The sequence below is a fragment of the Dermacentor silvarum genome, chromosome 3, assembly GCF_013339745.2.
Source record: "Dermacentor silvarum isolate Dsil-2018 chromosome 3, BIME_Dsil_1.4, whole genome shotgun sequence".
NCBI classification, from domain to species: domain Eukaryota; kingdom Metazoa; phylum Arthropoda; class Arachnida; order Ixodida; family Ixodidae; genus Dermacentor; species Dermacentor silvarum.
Genome location: NC_051156.1, coordinates 84,631,579 through 84,653,644, shown reverse-complemented (window position 1 = coordinate 84,653,644; position 22,066 = coordinate 84,631,579). Strand labels below are relative to the sequence as shown.

Genomic DNA, 22,066 nt, shown 5'->3' with positions numbered 1-22,066 from the left:
GATTATAGAGGTGACTTCATTGTATAGGTCACACACAGCTCACAATCGAACTGGGGCAGAATTATTCTTTCGTTATACAGGTCATTTCATAGTAGAAGTGCTCAACTGTATATAATTTGCTGTGTAGGGTTCTTCCTGCTAGTTGAGCACGGTTCATCCACAACTTGCATACCAGCAATCACAACTGCATAAATTCAGTTCATGCACAAACCACATGGGCCTGTACTGCTAAATTTGTCCACACGTATGGCCCTTGTTGCATTACTTTGTTGCTCAGCTGCAGTGCAAATGAAGCTGTTCAGCATTAATACGTCTGGCGATATGCATTAAGTATTTATGTAATTTTGTCAGTTTAGCAGTTATACTCAACAAACTAGAGTCTAAAATTGCGAACAATGACCACACGTCGATTTGGGGAAGAGTCGCTACGTGGTAGCAACTAAACACTGTGCTAATGAATGCTTTTCAGCGTTTCCATGCTTAGAATGCTTACCAGAACTCATTGTGCAGATATCAATTGCAAGGCCAGTATGTGAAACAGCAGAGCATCAACGGTTTTATTGCTTGTTTGTCTTCGATTCGAAGTACTTTCCGATCATGCGCATCATGCTGGCATTCATATCATTTGATTCTTCTTGGAGATGGACAAGCTTTCGCAGTAGCTTCTGCCTTTTCTTGTCGGACTTTCTCACATAAACCATTTCTTCCTTGTGGCTGGCCAGGATCGACTGCACAACAGTAGCTGGCCGCTTACGACCAGTTGCAAGCTTGCTTTTGCTAGTGTCCCGTGCTGGGCCATCCATGCTACAGAGTGGCGAGGATGCTTCATCATGAATGGCATCTCTGCTAGCAGTAAGAGTCTCTGCTGGCTCAGAGGCTGCCACATCGCCATCGGCTTCCAAAGCTGCACTGTCTTCCCAAGATCCAATCACCTGTCCGCCTTCAGGCAGTTCTCTAACCTCTGGCACCTGTGCAAGGAAAAACATAAAGAAAAAACAATGTACACTGTGCACCACATCTTTAAGTCCGTCTTACAAAAATGCGGCTTTGTGACTTTCAATATGTCACACACTGAAATTAGGTTGTCGCATAACTTGCGAGGCTGTTTCGAGTGCACCTATTGGTCATTTGTTGAGCGCAATGAATGCCAGAAACCAAGAAAATTGGAGGGGGGAAATCTGTAAATCAGCCAAGCATACCATGAACTTAAACAAGCACTGATACACTACCTCCCATGACATGACATACTGCTACTTGGAATAAACAATAGATGCGTACAATTTTTCGCACGCTGTCTGTGACGTGCATGCAGCAATGGCTATAGTTGGTCATGTTGAGCTGTAACAGCTGCATTTTTATTGATGTGAAATAGAACACGTGTAATTGCACATGTAGGTACAAATTAAGGAACGTTGGGCTGAATTTTTTCATGATGCATTCACTACAGCGTCTTGTCTTCAGTGCTGCTTTGGGATGTTGGACATCAATTGTTCAACGGAATAGCACCATCAACATGGTGCTATTCCGTTTCATAGTTGATTATATTCTTTCATAGCATACTCAACCTCTATCAGAATTACTTTCTGTACTGTTTTTGCAACTCAACAAATATGTGCTGGCACTTTTATGTTGATAATAAAAAAGTCTTTGGCGTACAACCCAAATACTCTGTTTCAAGTTGTGTACCCGTTTCAGTGGTACACAATATTATGCAAGAAATTAGTAGAGACAGTATATACTTTGAAGAATGGCTAATTTCAGTTTCAGAGATGAACAATGAGCTAGATAATTGTGTACTAGGGGAGTTCCCCTTTGTTAACCTCTATCTTTGCACTTTCCTGAACAGCAATCAACTAGCCCCCCAAACTACGCAGTCACCGTAAATTACCTCAATGTTTTCCTCTACCAGAAATTCATCGTTCATCGGCAAGGAGCCGAGCAAACTGTGGAGTAGCCAGTAGTAGGGCCATTTCGAGCTGCTGGACCCGGTTCTAGTGCAAAGCAGTCTCTCCTTCCTATAAAAAAAAAGAAAAAAAAACATTTTAGCGCGCACATTTTAGAACAGTGTGGCGAGGTACATACTATTCCACTTTATGCATTTTAGGGTTTCCTGCAACAAATCCTGCATGCCTGGGCATTTCCATATTGATTGAGATTTGTAAATGTCTCTGAAATGTTTTCAAGTACCTAGCAGATAGCGACATGCAAAAAAGAAAAAAACACCAGAAACCACAGAACCCCATGCTGTTGCCACTTTAGTTCTCGTGGCTTATACAAACATTAAGTATTGACTATAATAGCATTATGATTGCTTGAGCATAATATACTCCCCAAATTTATTCAAATTTTCGTTTAATGTTAACGAAGCTCAACTCGTGTACCATGTACTATTCTCACAAAAGCTTGTGCTTCAGAATGAAAGGTTGAGCAAAGTATCGAGCAAGTTACTGCAATGCTGCGAGCGGCAGTACAGCCACTCAGGCGAGTATTTTAATAGGATACAAAGTAGACGGCCAGGATCCTTCTGGGCCTCCATACCATGGATGTTTTTCACATCTCGTTCATTGTTCAGACATTTCTATCAGTAGCCTGACTGAAAGGTAACACAGACGCCTTCGGTTGTATTGAACTGTAAATGCGGCACGAGTCCCGAAGCCCAGCGCACGCAGCAGCACGATAACGCTGGCGTCAGCAAAGAAGTGCTACTAAACATACAACGGTAACTAACAGCGGCAACGCAACACGAACACTCAAAAGATTGCGGTGGCTTTCCCTGCAAGCACCTGCATGCTGGTGAAACAACACTTCGTCGCTCGAGCGAAGCCTATTCCACAGCGAAGCCTACTCCACGCAACAATTAGCATCTTATTCCGCTACCATAAACGCCACGATTTCATGGTTGCACATGTTAACCGGCACATTCTGTACTTACCGATAGCGCTTGCTGAGGTTGTCCATTTTCAGTCGCAGCTGTTTCATGTTGTACGGCGTTTCTCCATGCGGCAGCCCAGCGTTCACTTCTTGCAAAATTTTAGCATATATTCGCACATTCCTTGTGTTCGACCGCAGTGCGGTAAGGTGATCCTCCCAAACGCGTATAAGCGCCCTTGTAGCGTCGGACCAGTTACTGCGCCTTTGGCTCATTGCGATTTCGGACGACGCTGGAGCACTCGCAATTGCCATGGCGTCTGCCATCTTACCTGTTCGTCGGTTTGCGAGACTAAACCGAGGTTGCCAAGCTCGGTTTGCGATAACCATGGTTAGGGGGCTAACTACGGTTACGTCTGCAGTGTAGCTAGCGGTAACTGCAGTCAGCCGTAACCGTAGTTAGCTTAACCTCGGTTAAGGCTGTCCGTGTGACAGGGGTATAAGTATGGCCCACGTCTTCGCAGTGCCCAGCGTTCCTTGGAGGGACTTGCAGGACTGGTCCCAGTTCTGTCATGCAAGTTGCTCTGCGTAGCGCTCTGCCTCGTCCGTTAGCTCCGTAATGCGAATTTTTAGCTTACGGTTGTGCCACTGCCTTCGCCATCTTCTCAGCAGACTGTGACGCGCTTCCCACATGTGTAAGAGGCGTGGATCCACTTCCGAATTGTCCGTGGTGAGTGCAACCTCCTTGGAGAGTTTGGCCACCAATTCCTGCAGTTCTCTAACCCAGCCCTCCAGATCGCTTATCGCTTGGGCTTTTTGCGTTTCTCTTTCGCTATGGAACTTTGCCCAGTCCGTGATTTTGGTGCAGTGGATTTTTCTTCTTGAGAAGTTTCCCACGTGTACCGAGTTGTCGAGTATGAAGTGGTCGTTCCCTAGGGTCTCTTTAGTGTTTTCCCACTCGACGTTCCGAAGTCTGGACGCGAGCGCAAGATTGGGACAGATGTCGTGTGCCGTGTTGCCTACTCTTGTTAGATATGTCGAATCCGTCACTATGGTAAGTCGGTGGTGTTTTATGACGTTATAGAAGGTTGTTCCCTTTTCGGTATGTCTGACGTACCCCCACGCCTCGTGCGCCGCGTTGAAGTCGCCTATTATTATTATTATTATGTCATTATTTTTGCAGCCAACTACTGCACACATCTTCAGACCACATGATTCAAACCAGCATGAATGGAGTACAGTGCGTTAGAGAAAACTCGGTTGTATTTCCAACAGCTGATCGCACAGAAGCAAGGTAGAAGCGGTAATGATTTTGCATGTGTGCGCGGTCGCTGAGGAGATGTATGACGCGCCGCCGTAAGCGTCATCTCGTTTCTCTAGAACAAACTGCTTCGCGAAAACGGTCAATACACAACGTGCACGTGGTGGCACCAGTGGCCTCCTCGACAGATACGCTCGCACTTCTGAACTCGCTCATGCCAGTTGTGTTTCGCGACCGAACCATTGCGTCACGGGGCTCTGCGAAATCACAATTTCTGTTGAAGCTCTCTATTCAGCCGTTAAGTCAGACAACCTAAACGCTAGACGTAAAGAGAAAAAAAGAAACCCCTTACTGGTAGTAAAGCCGCACCAGAGAACACAAGGGGCCAGACGAAGAATGACACGTACATAGGGTGCCCTGTGTACATTTTGTACTAACTAGCCCAAAAATACGCCTTGACCCTTACTGTGACTAGATAAACCATAAAACACGCACGCCAGAATACCGAAGAGAGTAGAAAAGACGGTATTCTCGAGGAGAAAAAAAATGGGAAAACCATCTGGTCCAGATGCATGGCTTCTTGTATAAATCACGCTGCACCGCTAATGAATGTCGTCACTTTCTGGGTGCGCACTAACCGAGGTTGTAAACACGCGAGGTTGGCGCATGTTACGCTTCGTGGTTCAATGCATATTTAGAGCCTCTAAGCAGAGTACAACGCTCAACGAGTTGTGCAAGTAATTTCCGGTGCACAGTGTGTGTGCTTCTGACTTTTCTTTTTTACCTGTCCTTAGACAACGTAGGACTAAGTGCGATGTGCAGATGCTTAAGAAAGATCGATGCGGGTTTTGGCACAAATAAGCCATCCTTGTTCGTCGTTCACAGGCTTGAATCTTAGAGTTAAATAAGCAGAACGAATCTGAAACAGGATATTCAGAGAAACTAGATTACCTAAGCTGCACCGTTGAATGGGCTCACTTGAGACAACATAAGGCAGAAATACTGAATTCTTTTATTTATTGTAATATAATGGGTTTCGTGATAATATATAGCTACTGAATCATTTCACAAGATTTACTAACTCGAAGTTATAATAATTACGAATAATTATTAAGAGTGAAAATCATGTTACTGCATCAAATGAACGGTAAAATTTTATTACGATATAACTAACCCTGGAAACACGTCCCCCTTAACGAGCGGCAAATGTCTGCCATGCCCTGAAGCGGACCGTTGGTGAAGACTGCAAACTACGGGCTATCAATGAAGCACAGCACACGGTCACTTAAAAATCATTTTATTTTCAAGTCAATGCTGCCTGACAACTAACCTCAACTGTCAAACAGCGTACTCTTACTTTTCCCATACGTTCGCTACTCCAAGGGATCCATTCTAACGTTCCTTTGGCGGGATAGATGTGCAGTTGCTAATCAAAATCGCCTGCGAATTTTACGAGTTTCTCACGTTCATAGCTATTCTGGTGCATTTCCATGCCGCGTCGTTCACTGGTTCTTAGAAAAGCTAGTGAATGACGCTACTTCATTTTCATGAAATCGGCGAATGTCAGTAAATATATCAACCCGCACCGATGTCTTATGCTTTCTAACCACGGAGGTTCGGTAACGTGATAGCGAATAATAACAAAATTTCAAAAAAAGTCTTCGGAGTCCCACGCATATATCACAAAACAGTTACTATAACCGGGCAAGAAATCAGCTGCTGCAGGGTTCGTGGTGAACTAGTTTAACGCGATAAGCCAGCGTTTTCCTTGGCAATATACACTTAGTGCTCATGGCGCATCCTGCTTGACGCCACGGCGCCTGCTTCTCTTGGTTGGCTACGACAACAGTGGTAAATGTTCCTGCTTGGTTTGCATTAATGATACGTGTCAATAGCTGTACGGGACAATGCTAATTATAAATGTTTGCCAAATGATTAAAATATAATTGCTTCTGCGACAGTCGCGGCAGCTTCTCTATGAAGTCATGGTGCATCTGGCACTATAGCACAACAAGCGTGCTGTGCTACACGGGAGTGATATTTCACGTTAAAAGCCCTATTGAATTTATCCATGTGCAGTGGTCTCGCCAGGTGAGGGTCGTACCCTGTGCGCACACAAGGATACATCCAGTGCACAGCAGTGAAACACGTGCTATGATGGCTCCAAGGCATATCAATGGCAAAGGCACGAAAATTGAAGAAACATATACTATATATATTGTAACATATATAGGTAGACTTGACGAAGCTTGACGGTTAAAACAAGCTGGCTCATTGAAAACCGACCTAGCGCGAACCACACGATCGTCAACGTCTTATTCCACACTGGTACAATATATATATATATATATATATATATATATATATATATATATATTATTGTAAAGAGAAGCAGACAGCCGGCCGTCTACCAGAGCACCTGTTTTGCTTCTGGCTCTTCTTTCGCTGTGCAAGCACCCAAGCCCAAGTGTACCTTTTATTCTTCATTACAATATATATATATATATATTACATTAGGCACGAATACTACCAGCTATTCAATATAGAGGGTGCACCAGAGAATACAGAGGCTGTTTAAAAAAACGCCAATCCTTCAGCCTAGCTGAAACAATTTGCAAGTTTGCAAACATGTCACCAATATTTTTGTTTGTATTATTACAGTAAACTGCTTTCTTTGCTGACACTTAAATTTCAACTCTACAGCCACAATGTTTTGCAGGGCATGGTTTGCAGAGCACATTTGAACACATCACTTTCCATTGCTTGTGACGGGCTAGCTTCTTCACGGCTTTTTTCCCCGCATTTAAACGAAACCAGTTATGGAGAGCAAGCAGCGCAGACGGACGGCAGATATTCAATGGTTTTGGGGGCTTTCTTTAAGCAAGGAAGAACGGCCTGTGCAAACAGTAACGCGTAGCAAACTGCGAGTTTTGTCATTAGATATAGTCTGCAAACTCTGTATTGAGAATCTGGCAATAAGGTTAATAGAAAAAACTGTCAGCCCTTCCACTGGGGTGGACATGGAAGACCAGCAAAGCTACACTATGGTGGGAATTATGCATTTCCAATTATGACTATTAAGATGCGATGGTGTAATCGACCGATCCCACCGACCGATCTGCGCATGCGCTGGTTTTCCGGAAGTAGCACTACCACCATCCCTTGGTTGTAGTCAACTGGTCAACCACACCACCGCAGTCCGCACTCGTTGAGTACTGCGCACGAGCTTCCCGGACATCTCTGCGACTCCACCCGCGAGAAAAATTCGTGATTTATTTTAAGAAATTACATCGGCTGTTTATTGCAGCATGCGAGGCAAACGTTGAAAAGTGCCTGCTGCCCTTTCATTTCAGTTGTTACCCACTGATTACGCGTTGAGCATCGTATTTGTTCGAGCTTTGTATGTAGTACATGCTGATGTACACGATTGTTTTGCGCTATTTTTGAACACGTACATCTCGGTGACAGCAACATTGCTTAGCGACGGACATTATAGGATTTGTATACAGCCCAAACCGCATGAGAGCGATTTTGCACGCGAAGGCGACGAGCGACGGCTTCGAACGACGAAACGGGCTGTCGTGCGAACAGACGCTCGTTATTTTTGCTCGATCGCTTGGTTCTGGAAATCTAGAATTTGTCACTTGTCGCCTGGAAATGCTATGAGCGACTAGCCAGTAGTGCGAAGCCGGAACTGAATATACATCAGTCAAGTATTACCGATTGCCGCACGGAACGAGCAGACTAGATTTTGATACTTGCAAGGATAATAACGTGGTAGAAGACCTTTAGAAATATTTATGCTGCTCTTTACACTAAAACGCATCAACTTAAATTGAAGCACGCGTCACGCCAGTTTCAGCGAGTATTTGCTGCCCTCATACTGGCAACACCGGGGAGACGTTGCTCAAAGTTGTCACTCGCATGCGGTACGACTTGCAGGCGACGAGCGAACGCGACAGCCATCTCCATCGTGTTGCTTGTCGCTGTCGCACGCAAGATCGCGTGCATGCGTTTTATACTTGAAGACAGGTTTGAAATGTGGCGCCGAAACTGTCGTGCCTTAATGATGCTTACCTACGTGGGTTTCACGCACGACTTGCAGAATTTGATAACAGCGATATCTAGAAGTTCTTAGGTAAGCTAGGCGGCATTTTTAACAGTGGAGCTGTTTAAGCTGGCTGTTAGTCCGTCCGTTGCTGAAAAAAAGTGTGGGCCGATCCTGGCGGTTGTGCAGAAAGGGTACCCTCCAAGTGCAATGGCACATACCCCTGTGAACAAGCAAAGCTGAGCCTGGCATCTAGCTGTTGGGACTACTTAAGCTTAGTTAATCATCGATAGCCAATCAAGAGCTAATCGTTCAATAAATTCTGGAAAATGCTGGGGATGACGTTGTAGTGCTTAGCCAAGCCCAAATACGTGGCCAATACCTTGCGATAGCCAATCAATAGCTAATTGATAATCGATCAATAAATTCCGGAAAATGCTGGGGATGACTTGGTAGTGCTTAGCCTAGCCCAAAAGCCAGGACTAGCTAGGTGCCCATCAGCTCTGCTGTCTCTTTAGCATTGCGCCTCCCGTGCAAGCTACGCTAATTTTTTATTTGCATTCAAGCGAATGGTACGCTTGCTGCTTCGAAAACTCGGACTGCGTGGCGTGAGGCGAGCGTCCCATTTTTCGCGCACGTGAATACGCTCCACTCTCCATTATGAGCCGCAATATACTTTCATTCGTGATTCTCACTGGCCAATTAAGCCGTTTAAGACAGTATCATCGCTGTCGCTGCTAGCGATGGCAGAGACCTCTTGTTCACCTTCGGGTGGCACAGCCGGGAACTTCAGGCTGGCAGGTGAAAATAAAAAAAAGGAAGCCATGTGATATGTTTGTCTCGTAGCACTTTATTTATTTATTTTCAATACCCTCAAGGCCCAAGGGAATTGCAGAGGGGGGTTGGTTTTGATTTGTAAATATACATATTATTCCAAATATAAAAGAAGCTCACAATTAAAAAATAAGGTTAAATTAAAATAAAATTATGGAGGTTTACGTGCCAAAACTACGATCTGATTATGAGGCACACTGAAGCGGGGTACTCCAGAATAATTTGGACCACCCGGGGTTCTTTAGCGAGCACCTAAATATAAGTGCATGCGTCTTTTTGCATTTCACCCCCATAGAAATGCGGCCGCTATTCGTCCCCATGTTCTCACGCTGTGTATTTAAAAATACCAGTACCTCCTATTAATCCATTAGATCTACTGAGCTTTCACTCATTAAGAAACACATAGAATCTGAAGCCTTTGTCTCTTGTGCTGTTGTAGCACCCAGGAACACAGCAGCTGAATCCTCCCATCGCACGATGGCTCCACAGAACCATAAAAATTGCAAAAAATTAATTCGGAAACTGGACGTACAGGCAGTCCGGGCGGCTGGAGCAGCCGGACCACTACAAGTACCAGCATGCACCACGGGAGCGGTGGCGTTGTGAAACTGGCCAGTCAGATCGGTCTATTGCTTATTTGAACTAATACATAATGGAAGAAATATATGATCCGGTGGTTTTCATTTATTTAGTGACCACAGGGACCATAGCCTTATGGTCTCTACGGTACACTGCCATAGGGTATACGGCAAATGTTGGTATGCTCTTCATAAACACGTCGCCAACGCCGCGCACATTCGGTGCGAATGCGGGCAAAATGCTGCCGCCGTTGACAACATTTCTGCGCATTGTTTGTGTGACCGCACACAACCGCTGTGAAAACGCTGGTGTCAAAGGCAGCACAGGCGGCGGAGGCCGGCAGGGCTGCGCGCATGCAGCAGTGGGAGAGCGAGCACGCACAATCTAGGGTGCCTCGATGCCCTCCTCGCGCACCGCTTCCCTTCCACTTGGAAGTCGCGCTTGCTCTCTGCCGTGCGTTCGCTCCCTGTGAAAGCGCGCGTCCCTTGCGCACAGAGCAAGAAACCTTTAGGAGTGGAAACCGCCAGTTGCGGCGACTAGAAAATGTCACAAGCCCGCGGAGCCAGTATCATGCTGGCGGCACCTGGCAGCTGAGAAATTATTGCCGTCTTGGTTGCCAAGGCAACCGGTCACATGTGTTGCTCCCGTTCGCGGTCGCGCGCCTCCCAAGTTCTACTGAGGACACTCGCGAGTTCCACCTGCGTCCCATCTTAAGCTAGCAATTTCCAAACAAGGGTACACTGCACATATCAGTGCTGTTAGTATTACGGCCCTCGAACAGACATTTGACAAGAACAGTTGCTGTTTGACTTATAGCCCCGCAAAAACAATACGGCTTGTATGCTGAAGCGAACGCCCGTGTCGTCTGCTTTGAATGGGAGACACAGGCGCTGCCGAAGAGAACGCGCCTGAGCAGCCCGCTGAGCTTCTGCTTTTTTTTTCTTTCACTACTGCTTGCATGAGGCGCCGCCACTGCATGCGCCCCCGTTGGCGCATACTAATTGACATTATCTGGTCGCACGCGAGCGCCCGCGCTGACCGGAGTTTCTACTCTTAAATAATCTGCCTCCGTGCCCTCGTGCGCTTTCACTCGCACATGCAGCATACGGCCAATGAGACCTTTTTTTCTATTGCTGACCATCAAAGAGTGAGCCCTTAACAGCTTCGCTGTAATAAATGTGTATCTTTTTTTCAGTAGACCATAGCTTTACAAATAATTCAAGTAATTTTATAGTAGAAACATTTTAAAGTACTTCAGGTTACGAATAGCATATAGTCTGTTTGATTACCATGGTAGGAGGAACTTTTTAAACTCTCTGCATCTTAGTGCGGATTCAAGGTGTATCATAGTGGGAACACTATACGCAGGTATTGCGCAGGGCGCAGAGCCTAACATTTTTTTTAGTTTGGTACGGGTTATAAAGCTCCTCAATTCTATTCAGGTTTAGCTTTGAAGCCAAAATTATTATGGTTTGAACCGGTTTGGAGCTTTCGCAGTCCGTTCGATAGCATTCAAGCCGGTTATAAGGAAACAAGTCACCGATCATTACGATGCTTCCCAATTTGAAATTTAAGCGCAGCTCTATACGTGTTTTAATTTCACGATATATTGAGGCAATGAATTTGAGACCGAAATCACAGCACCCACTGGCAGTGGGCCAGTGCCGTTGGCACCATCGTACAGGGAGGGGCAGTAGGGAATGTTGGCATGATGGGCGGCATCAGAGCCAGCTGTGGAAGAAGGTGACGACGAACGCACGAGCAGTGGCATGAGCTTGAGGGGCAGTAGGGGAACGCTGGCATAACGAGCGGCATTAGAGCCAGCTGTGGAAGAAGACGATGGCGCGAGCAGTAGTATGTGCACGAGCACAAGTAGCAGTATGGGAACGCTGGCATCATCAGCGGCATCGGAGCCAGCTGTAGAAGACGACGAAAGCGCGAGCAGTGGCACGAGCGTGAGGGGCAGTATGGGAAGGCTGGCATGATGAGCCTTATCGGAGCCAGCTGTGGAGGAAGATGACGACAAAAGCGCGAACAGTGGCACGAGTGCGGTTACGCCGAGGAACGCCGCCGAGCCAGCTATGGAAGAAGACGACGAATGCGCAAGCGGTGACATGAGCACGTTCGTGCAGTTAGGCCACCTTGTAGTCCGACACAGCATGCCTGTCAGAATGAAATCACGTTTATTCCACATTAGAATGCACCAAGGGCGCTTAGGTGGAAAAGGGGTATTATTGCAAAGGGGGAAGTGTGAGGCTGCCTCCGTTTTATTAACGAACGTCCTGGAGGGCCTGCCTGTCAGCCAGAGTCGGTGGAGGTTGGCGACGCCAGATTCGTCACGTTGCGGTGGCGCAATAACCGACCCCTCTATAGTCCAACACGTGCGATGCACTGCGCTGTCTAGCCCCCATGCACATTTTATACGAAACTAGGAGTTTTAGGATGATACGAAACTGCGAGCTCGCTGCATGTGCCGCCACCCATTCTAGCGCTAACAGAAGGGGTGTCTCTTTGTACTTGCGCGTTTATTTTATACTGTAGGCTCGTGAATTAGCCTGTTTACATATATATATATATATATATATATGCCAATTCATTCCAAATTTTTCATAAAATGTACGAATTTGGACCTGTCTTATGATTTTACGAATGTCTGCTCCATTTTTCTGAAAAAGTGGTTATATTCGCGAAATTATTTAACCTTTGTCTGCAGAGTAAGGACATTTTTCACTCTGTGACGTTGCCTTCGTCATCGGGTTGTTGGACGACCCGATGACGGCCGGACGTCACTGGTTGTCGTTACTCTCAACATAGAGACCCACCTGTACGTAAGTGGTGCCCCCAGAGACGACGGCAATTTCAGGTGGATGCGGCAGGCACAGTTTCTGTATCGGAGGCTGTGGCTCGTCGTCTCACCTGTCACCTTTGCTAGGCTTTTTTCCCGAGTATGACCTGTTTTGTGGATCCTTACTTTTTTTTGTGCGACATGCTGCTGCATCGGGCGCAGTGCGACTCCGGTACTCCGGTGTTTCGTAGCCGTAGCGGCTGTGAAGTGTGATGGCATGCTCGAAGCCTCGTCAGTACTAGACTCCATCAGTACTTCCAAGTGTGTTTGCGAAGTCGTACTCCTCGGCAGAAGTCCCGTGCTCCCCCCCCCCCCGGTTGCGAGTCTACGAACTTGAAAGTCTTGAGATTGGCAGGTATCTATATAGTAACGGGATTTTTCAATGGGCCACGCGTGTTTAGAAAAATGAGAAGCACAACTGCGTAGTTATCTTGGGTTTATTTACCCAACAGTTTAAGTCAGTGGACCGATCTTTTACAAGGGATCCTGTTTCAAGGGATCCTTTTTCAAGGCACCCTTGAAAATGTTGGTCCACTGACCGAAACTGTTGCCGAAAATAAACCTAAGATAACCACAAAGTTGTGCTTCTCATTTCTATATATATATATATATATATATATATATATATATATATATAATGTCAACAAATACAAGCACGTAGGGAAAAGAATAGGTCATTACTGACGTTTCAGCCGTGGGACCAGCCTTCATCAGAGATACACACATATATATTCTCATGCTAAATTACCTCATAGGAGCAAATCGTACAATCAAATTAAATGCATGCGCACCAGCGGAAAAATAACAGCACAGGCAATGGGCCAGATCACGCATGTTTCCATGGGATAAACAATGATTACGGCATTTTATTGCTTATACACTATGGCTGATTAGACATCGAGAAGGTGAGGCTGACACATATGGTGCAATCTGTAATTATATATATATATATATATATATATATATATATATATACCAGTAGCGCACCCAGGATCTCTGACAGGGGGGGGGGGGGTTGTCAGTTTGCCAATACCATCTAAACAGCACTAATTTCGATTTCTTCACGGGAAATTGTCAAAAAAATTCGCTTTTTGCGAGTGTGCAGACGATTGCGCGTCTTACATCTTAGTTGCAGTACTCAAATGCGTAAGGAAAGAAAAGGGGTTAAACAAAAGGGGGGGTTAAGTCGGCCTCAGGGGAGGGGGGGGGTGGCGCACCCCCCCGTGGGTGCGCCACTGATATATATATATAATGTGTGTGTGTGTGTGAAAAAGTAATTCTAAGTCCAGTTTCACATTCAGTCAAGTAGACGTGCGTATGAAGCGGTTTATTGACGTTTCGGCCGGGGTCTTTCATCAGAATACAATGCATGGCGTCAGTACAGTTAATATATATGTGCATATCAACCGAATGAAGATATCTTTACATGAAAAGCGATTGAAGTGGGCAAACAAAGTGCATGTCAATCGTCCAAAGGACAGGTGATACGTGTATGAACAGATGGCGTTTGCAAACACATCTAAAAATACAAAGCATAGAAACCCAGAGAAATGAAGTACAAAAGCCAATCGCCGGGTGACAACCTAATATGTGCTGTGTTACCAACAAAAAACAAACAAAAAAAGTATAGTGACGTACTTGTAAAAAGAAGGAAAATGAGGGAACATGTGATAGGCTACAAAGACAGGCAACTTAATGTTCCTACACTTTCATTCAAACCAGATGCGACGGTATCAAACTTATAGATAAGGAAGGATTCACGGGCTTCTCTATCATAGTTTGAACGAAGTACAAATTCAAGCAATGTGACTTTCAGCTTATCCAATGAGTGGTCAGGGAGGATCTTGAGATGGGAGGTTGGGCAACGTGTTAGCGTGAGATGTGATTGTTAAAGCGCAATCTAAAAGGCCCTTCTGTTTGTCCGATGTACCGTTTCTTGCACAGTGTGCATTCAAGCACTGCACGTTATGTTTTTAGTGTCAATCAAAATCGCCTTTCGATTTTGAACTAAAGTTTGAAGCTGTACTAGTCACCTGTCGCGATGTGCACATGTAGGGACATACTTTACATTGCGGTTTTCGGCAAGGATGGCATCAGGGCAGTCAGTCTCAGATGATGATAGCATATCTTGAGTATTTCTGGCTTTACAGTATACTGCTTTAGGCGGTTCAGCGAAGATGTGTTTGAGGCGTTCACGTTGCATTAGTATATTGTGGTGTTTCTTTAGTACATGCATCTGCGCGTTTTATTGTATCGTCAATTAATTGTGGTGGGTAATTTTGTTTGGCTAAAGCATCTTTCAGGGTTCCGCAATTTTTCTGAAACTGATTGTTCAGAAAAGATTCTTTTAAAACGTAAGGCTTGACTATAAGGAATGCTAGTCTTTCAATGTTTAACATGACTACTATCGAAGTGCAAATATTGACATCAATCTGTCGGCTTTTTGTATAGGGCAATAGACAGTTTATCATTTCAAAGCACTGAAACGCTGACGTCAAGGAAGTAATAGTAGATGCAGAATACGTGTGAGAAAATGATATGTATGGGCGGGCATTGTTCAAGTCAGATATGAAGGAAAGCAGTTCCTGTTCACCATGAGACCACATCAGAAAAACATTGTCAATGTAACTTTTGTAATAAACAGTTTAACCTCCTGGTTAGCAAAAATTTATATTCTAGCTGACCCATAAATGTATTGGCGTAGTTGGGGCCAATTCGCGTACCCATAGACGTCCTACTAACTTGGCCATAGGGCTGTCCTTTAAATTCGATGTTAATTAGTTCTAAAATAAGTGTTAGCAAAGTTGTCGATGTATCGCTATCGATGAGTTTCTCGGGTGATACTGCTTTATAGCAATTGACGACTGCCATGATTCCATCTGGATGCGGAATGTTAGTATACAAAGATGCTATATCAAGTGTGACCAAAAGAGAATCTTGAGGAATAATGAGATCGATTATATCTGATAGAAAGTCGGTAGTGTCTCTTACGTAAGAAGGAAACGTACATGCGATATTACTAATCCGGGAATCTACGTTGCTGGACAAATTTTTTGTGACTACCTATACCAGAAATGATGGCACGAACTGGGTCGTTTATCTTATGTATATTAGGTAAAAGGTAAAAACGACCAGCAAGAGGACTCAGTGGAATTATATAACAAACCGCATTGTCAGGCACCTTTTTCTTCTTGACGAGATCTAGTACCGTGCTTTTGACCAGAGATTTCTATTGATCAGTGGGGCCACGATCAAGGCGTTTATAAAACGTCGCGTCTGCTAGCTGTCTGTGGGCCTCTGCAGTGTAATCGGACTTGTTCATTGTGACAACGGCACCACCTTTGTCAGCAGGCTTATGACGATCTCATTGCGATTGGACAGAGTATCAGTGCTTTTATATCGTTCATGGACAAGTTACGGCGGCAGGGTGCTTAGTTTTGATACAATTGCAGATCGTCTCGTTGTACTGCTTTGATATACATGTCCAAAAATCTATCGCGCTGTGTAGGAACCTTGTGCTTGCCAGAAGGTAACGTGCGTTTCGAATTGCTCTAATTGGGCCAGTCATGGAAGTATTCGACGCAAAAGTAAGTAAAGGGCGAAATTACCCAAATCTTTTAGTAGTTGAATTTAACTATGTCCACCTGTTGCTGGACAAAAATTAACACCACGATGTAGAACACTGCACTCATCAGCTGTTAGTAGAATGTCCGAAATACAGTAGAACCCCGCTGTTACGTTCCCGGGTGCTGCGTTTTCCCGGCTGTTACGTCGTTTTCGGCCGGTCCCGGCACAGCTCCCATAGAATCCAATGCATTGGTAACCCCGCTGTTACGTCGCAACTGTGGGACCGTTCCCGCATCATACGTTGCGAACTGCCACACCGCGCCGGCCCGAGCGGCCATTTTGACTTTTCATGTCGCTTGGCTTGGTTGCTTGACGATGGCATTGGCCGCCCAAAGTGCTGGGGGCGACATTTATTACGTATTTTCGGTTTCCGCCAGTAAAAGTATGGCCTTTGATATCCGCTTTTGCTATCTAAAGATGATGTCTATGACGCGTTGCGGCCCTAAAATTGGTTTTGGCTCATAGATGTTCCGTATAAAGTCCAAGGGCGATAACGCCGTCGCCGCGCGCCGTATGCTTTCTTTCGCGCGCGAGACGCAGTCGTCGGCTCCCCTCGCACGCTTTCACTCGCACATACAGCATACATCGCCGCGCGCTTTCATTCGCACATACAGCATACGTCGCCGCGCGCCGTATGCTGTATGTGCGAGTGAAAGCGTGCGAGGGAAGCCGCGCGGCCGTATGCTGAATGTGCGAGTGAAAGCGTGCGAGGGGAGCAGACGACCCCGTCTCGCGCGCGAAAGAAAAGCAGAGAGGAAGCGCGCCTCCTTCCGTTGCGCTCGAGGCACCAGCAAGAGGGGGAGGGGGGGGGGAGGGGGGTAGCGGGCAGCGTTGTGCTCTGGCATCATACTGCGCGGCGGCGCGCGCGCGGTCCCGCGGGCCCTATCTTGAAAGCGATCTGCGTGGGGGTAGATTCTACGCAGTGTAGGTGCGTCGGCGGCTCGTGGCTTTGTGTGTGCTGCGTGTTCTCGGCGCTCAGTTAGGGTTGAAACTTGAAGCGATAGACAGCAGCACGAAGTTCACTTCGCTCGCTTCTGCAGCGGCGCTTAACTGCGCGTGTCCGCGCTCATCGAGTGTGATGTGTTCATGTTTGCCTGTGGGCGCTGACACTATGTTTGTTAATTAGTTAATAACCGAATGTTTACAAGTTTATACAGACGATAAAACTACTATTCTTACTTTGTATAGCTCACCGCAATCGATACTTCGGCTGTCGGGCGAAACTACTTTTTGTCGCACGTAAGAATTAAAATAATATTGTGTGCAGTTCAACACTACTCCCATTTCTCAATTTTTCCTGTTTCCTGGCTCTTGCGTTTCCCGGCTCTTACGTTTTTTTTTTACGGTCCCGTGAAAAACGTAACAGCGGGGTTCTACTGTACTAACAATATTATTTGCTCCTGATGGGAAACCTAGGAGTGAACCCCGTTGCCTTGTGTGGGACCGTTCTCAACGCGAACAGCGTTGCGGGTAAGCAGTCCTCCCAGTCTGCTTTGTGTTGATGGCACAATGCACGTAACACTCTCTTAAGTACTGAGTGCATCTTCTCAACACTGTTTCAAACAGATTGTGGGTGGTGCACGGAGCTGTGTATCAAAAGCACGCCACACCTTTCTAAGAACGTCGTGGTTAAAGCACTTGTAAACACCGTCCCCTGGTCAGCCTGAATCTCTGCAGGAAAACCGATGCGCGCAAATGGGGACAATAGAGCGTCGATTATCTCGGTGGAGCTCAGTTCATTCAAAGGAATCGCCTCAGGGAACTTTGTCGCGGGACAGAGCATGGTCAAAAGGTACTTGCACCCTGATCGGCTTGGCGGCAAAGGCCCGACTGTGTCGATTACCAGCTGACTGAATGGCTCCGTGATTAAGGCAACCAACTTTAAAGGTGCCTTGTGTTTATCTCCAGGCTTCCCAACTCGCTGACACGCGTCACAGGACCTTACATAATTTTCCACGTCCCTAAAGCATCCCAGCCAGTAATATTCTAACAAGAGCCTCTCCTTCGTTTTGTTGATTCCTAGATGGCCCGACCAGCCATTTCCATGACACAAAGTGAGGAGATCCGCCCGATACCTCTCTGGGACGATTAACTGATCGAGGATACAGCCCCTATGATCTTGGTAGTGTCTATACAGCAGTCCTCCCTTTTCGAGGATGGTAACGTTGCGCCTAGCTATGCCCTCTTTCGCGTTGTAGTGTAAACGTGTCAGTCTGGTCCCTCTGTTGCTCCGTGCTGAGCGACTCCCTGTCCACCTGGAGAAGCCTGTCAAAGCCCCCAGAGGCAGGTGAAAGCACAGAGCCGCTCTCCCTTTCTGTTATTTCCACTGACGATTTTACTTCGCTACGCGAGTTTTCTACGGGATCATTTTAAGTGGCGCCTCTGCTGTCACACTGTTTTCTTTTTCCTCCGTTGTCCGAGGTTCTAGGGAATGCGCTTCCTCACGTTCCGCTGCGCTGGGGTCCTCGGTCAGCTGAGCGGCGATTTGGCGTGCTCGCGAGCGGGTTAATGCCTGCACCCTTCCTTCTCCGAACTCCTGACCACGCTCCCGTAACAAACGCTCCGAATGGACCACACTCCGAACAAACGCTCCGAAACGCCTGCCTCTGTCTCTAGTTCTCCAAAAGGACCGGAAATTGTCACTCGTGCTATTGGCAGACACACGCTGTGTTCCTCCAGCACCGACTTAATCCAAGTTACCTTCCCTGTATAGTCCTCGGCAGTTACAAAAGAAGGGTGAACTAGGTCCATGGCTGCTCCACTGTCCCTTATTACCTTGCAGGTTTTTCCGCTAATCCGTAGCTCCTGGAGGTATGGACGGAGAAGCTCCAAGCTTTTGTAGCTTCCGCCCACGTAGGACAGCACTACCGGCTTTTTTTTTGCAATCCGAGGCATAGTGACCTAGGCCCTGGCACTGATAACATCAGACCGGTCGCCTCTTCTCGAACTCTCGCGTATCCAACTTCTTTGTCCCCTCCTTCGGGCGGCTGCTAGCTCCTTTATCGTTGTTGCCTTCCTGAGTTTTTTTCATTGACTCGGCCCTCTCGGTAGCTTTTACCTGTGTCTGTTTTTTGGGGTGGATATACCTTCTTAGATTATCCCTTCCATTTGAACGCTCGTCGTCGGTAGTGAGTTTTCGTCGCATCACGTACTCGTCAGCTAGCCGAGCCGCCTTATCTACCGTGTTTATGGCATCTCTATCCTGCACCCAAAACCTCACTGACTGTGGAATGCTGCGGTAGAATTGTTTGAGACAAATACACTGTATAATTCTGTCTCTATTTTTGTAGACTTCGGCACCCTTAAGCCACTCAACAAGGTATGCAAACTCTGAGTAGCCCTTGTCGCTCTTTTTGCTCGCTTCTCTGAATTGCTGCCTAAATGCTTCCGGGGAAATTCAGTACCTCCTCAACAGCGCTGCCTTTACTTTACCGTAGTCTTCCGCGTCATTCACCGTAAATCTTGAGACTACGTTCGCTGCCTCACAAGGCAACAGTCACTAACCGTTGTGACCAGGTGCCCTGAGCGAAATTACCTCTCACAAGTTCTCTCGAAATGAACCAAGAATAAGGCAATGGGTCCTCTGCAATCTTGTACGGTTTCATCCACTGGTCCATCCGACATGGCTAGACCTGGCTTGATCTGCTACGGTTGTCCCCTTCACTTCCCTCCGCTGGACGTGATTTCTGAAGTTCTACCTGTAGCTCGGCCATCTCTTTCTCGTGCTTTTCACGTTCTTGATGCTCACGCTCCCGCGTTTCTTGTAGCACCTCCCAAGCGATCTTAATGATTTCATCATCATTGCCACTATCTTGAATTTCCCTATGGATAGCTGCCTTTTTCATCTTTTCATCTGCCTCAACTCCCAACTCGTCGCACAAAAACAACTCTGACTTCGTCAACCTTCTAAGATCCATGGCGGCTGCCCTGACTGGTGGTTAGAACTGTTTCCTTAAATAATTTGTGCAAACACAAAATATGCTACAAATTCCCGATTCCCAGAACAATGAAAATAAACACGAAAAATTTCGCAGTCTGGCAAATCGAAAGGAAAAAACCACGCACTCACTCACGGATGCAGCACCATGCAATCTGGTTCATCGGTCCGCTGTTCCCAGTTCCTCAGCACTTCTTCGGACGAAGGTTCATCCTTATCGCCGCCACCAGTTATTAGATCTTGCCGTTGAGTGAGGGAGTCGGGGGACGTCAAGGACGGACTTTAGGGACTGGAGGCTTATTTACATTATTTACAGTGATACTATACAAAGTAATGACAGTCATACAGTGATCGACGGCCGGCAGCAAATTGGACACTGCGGCCCGTGGCAAGAGGAATCTCCCTCTCCTCGATTTGTCGCTCTTTTAGCCCCTTCGGTCTCTCGGAATTCCTCGAAGTCCATTGAGGTCCCTCGGGGTCCCGTCATTTTCGGCCAATCGTCGAGCCAGCTCAGGTGTCGTCATTTTACTCCCCTGGTATTGGCCCGTGCAAGTGCCGTCATATTCGGCCAATGAGGACGCTCCGAGGGCTCCATTGTCCGATGGTTGATTTGCGTCCGGCGTTGCCTCCTCGCCTGGAAGCGCTGGCTGAAGGAGACTGGATGTTCTCGGAACGACCCTCCGGAGCTGCAAAACCGCTTTGCTCTCGACCAAGGCCTCCTACCTGGAACCGTGCCCGTCTGCCGTTGCACTTTCAGGAAGAGTCAAGCAGGGTGAGAGGCAATAGCTTGACGTGAGGCGCATGAGGGGTGGTGTCGCCAATCTGTCTGATGGATCCGGTAGCATGGTTGATGCGCCTCGGCACACCATAATTGGAATGTGACGGCCTTTTCAGATGGTGGGGAACCTTGAGTGATTCCGGGAAAGGGTCCGTATGCAACAATATGTTGTACCTTCCTCTTTAATTTGAACCTGCTATGTGGCAATTGCTTCAAGTCGACGTCACTTTTTTTCACCATTAGAGCAGTCCAGCACCCTTGTGTGCGCTCGCAGACAAAGGTGCCACAGCCAGAATGTGCCTTTCTTTTTTTAGTTTTTTACTTTACTGTCTGCTGTACTCTCGATGGAAGGTCTCCCATGATTGAAACACGCGAAAAACTTTCTAATGTGGCCATTCACTCCATGTTCGGTTTCTTGTCCAGTCTGTGGCCGCGTCTTGAATTCAGTGTTCATGGCCACTCTTCACACTGTTCCTAATGATGTTTCTGCCGATTAGTACCTCGGGGTAATGCTAAGGGAACACATGAGCTGGAACAAGTACATTGAAAACATTTCTGAGAGCACTCTGAAAACTTTATGGCACCTTCGTAACAAACTTTGAGCAGCCCCATACAGGTAAAGCTTAGAGCATTCACTACGCTGGTCAGACTTCTCACATATGCATCAGCTTCATGGTATCCCTAGGAAAAAAATAATTGCTGAATGAGACTGAGTACAGCGAATAGCAGTTAGGTTCATCTGCAATCACTACAGAACAACTTATAGTGTGTCGTAAATGCTGAGTACTCTTCACCAGTTGAAAAGCACCAAGCCAACTAACATTTACTCTTGTATTTCATATAGCACGACAATGTCCACCATTATGAAACGCCTTAGCTGTGTCCCGTTTCTCGTGTGAACACTCATCAAAACCCCAGAAGAGTGATACAGGAGCTATATGCCATGAAGGATATGTATAGCTATTAATTTTTTATTAGGTAAAGGATGGAATGAATTGCCTAGAAGCGTTGTTTAAGGTAGGAAAATGGACATATTTGTGAGTTGGATTGTTTAGCTGTGTCATTTTTTTCCAGTGTTTTGTGTTCTTTTCTTCCTTGATGTTTGCATTTTCTGTATATTTACTCCGGCCTAAACTCGAGCGAGTCGGCAGTATTTATAAATAAATTTCAAAAATGTAACAGTCTACCACAACACAAAATATGGTAAATCCTAATTCTAGATGAAATGTTGCTCAATTTGGTCACCAGGCCCATGATTGTATTACTGAATGTTCGGTCTGTCGCACTTG

General features: G+C 46.3%; 1 protein-coding gene and 1 pseudogene across 1 annotated transcript; both read right to left on the bottom strand.

Moving 5' to 3' along the window:
• Window positions 1–198: 198 nt before the first annotated feature.
• LOC125944502 (uncharacterized) lies at window positions 199–2,342 on the bottom strand. The gene is made up of 2 exons (XM_049665005.1): window positions 1,889–2,342; window positions 199–968 (listed from the first exon to the last, which is right to left on the bottom strand). Exons 1-2 carry the CDS (start codon window positions 2,039–2,041, stop codon window positions 558–560), a joined length of 564 nt encoding a protein of 187 aa, XP_049520962.1. The 5' UTR covers window positions 2,042–2,342; the 3' UTR covers window positions 199–557.
• Window positions 2,343–17,620: 15,278 nt separating this feature from the next.
• Window positions 17,621–18,813, bottom strand: LOC125944284 (uncharacterized; annotated as a pseudogene).
• Between the last annotated feature and the right edge of the window lie 3,253 nt (window positions 18,814–22,066).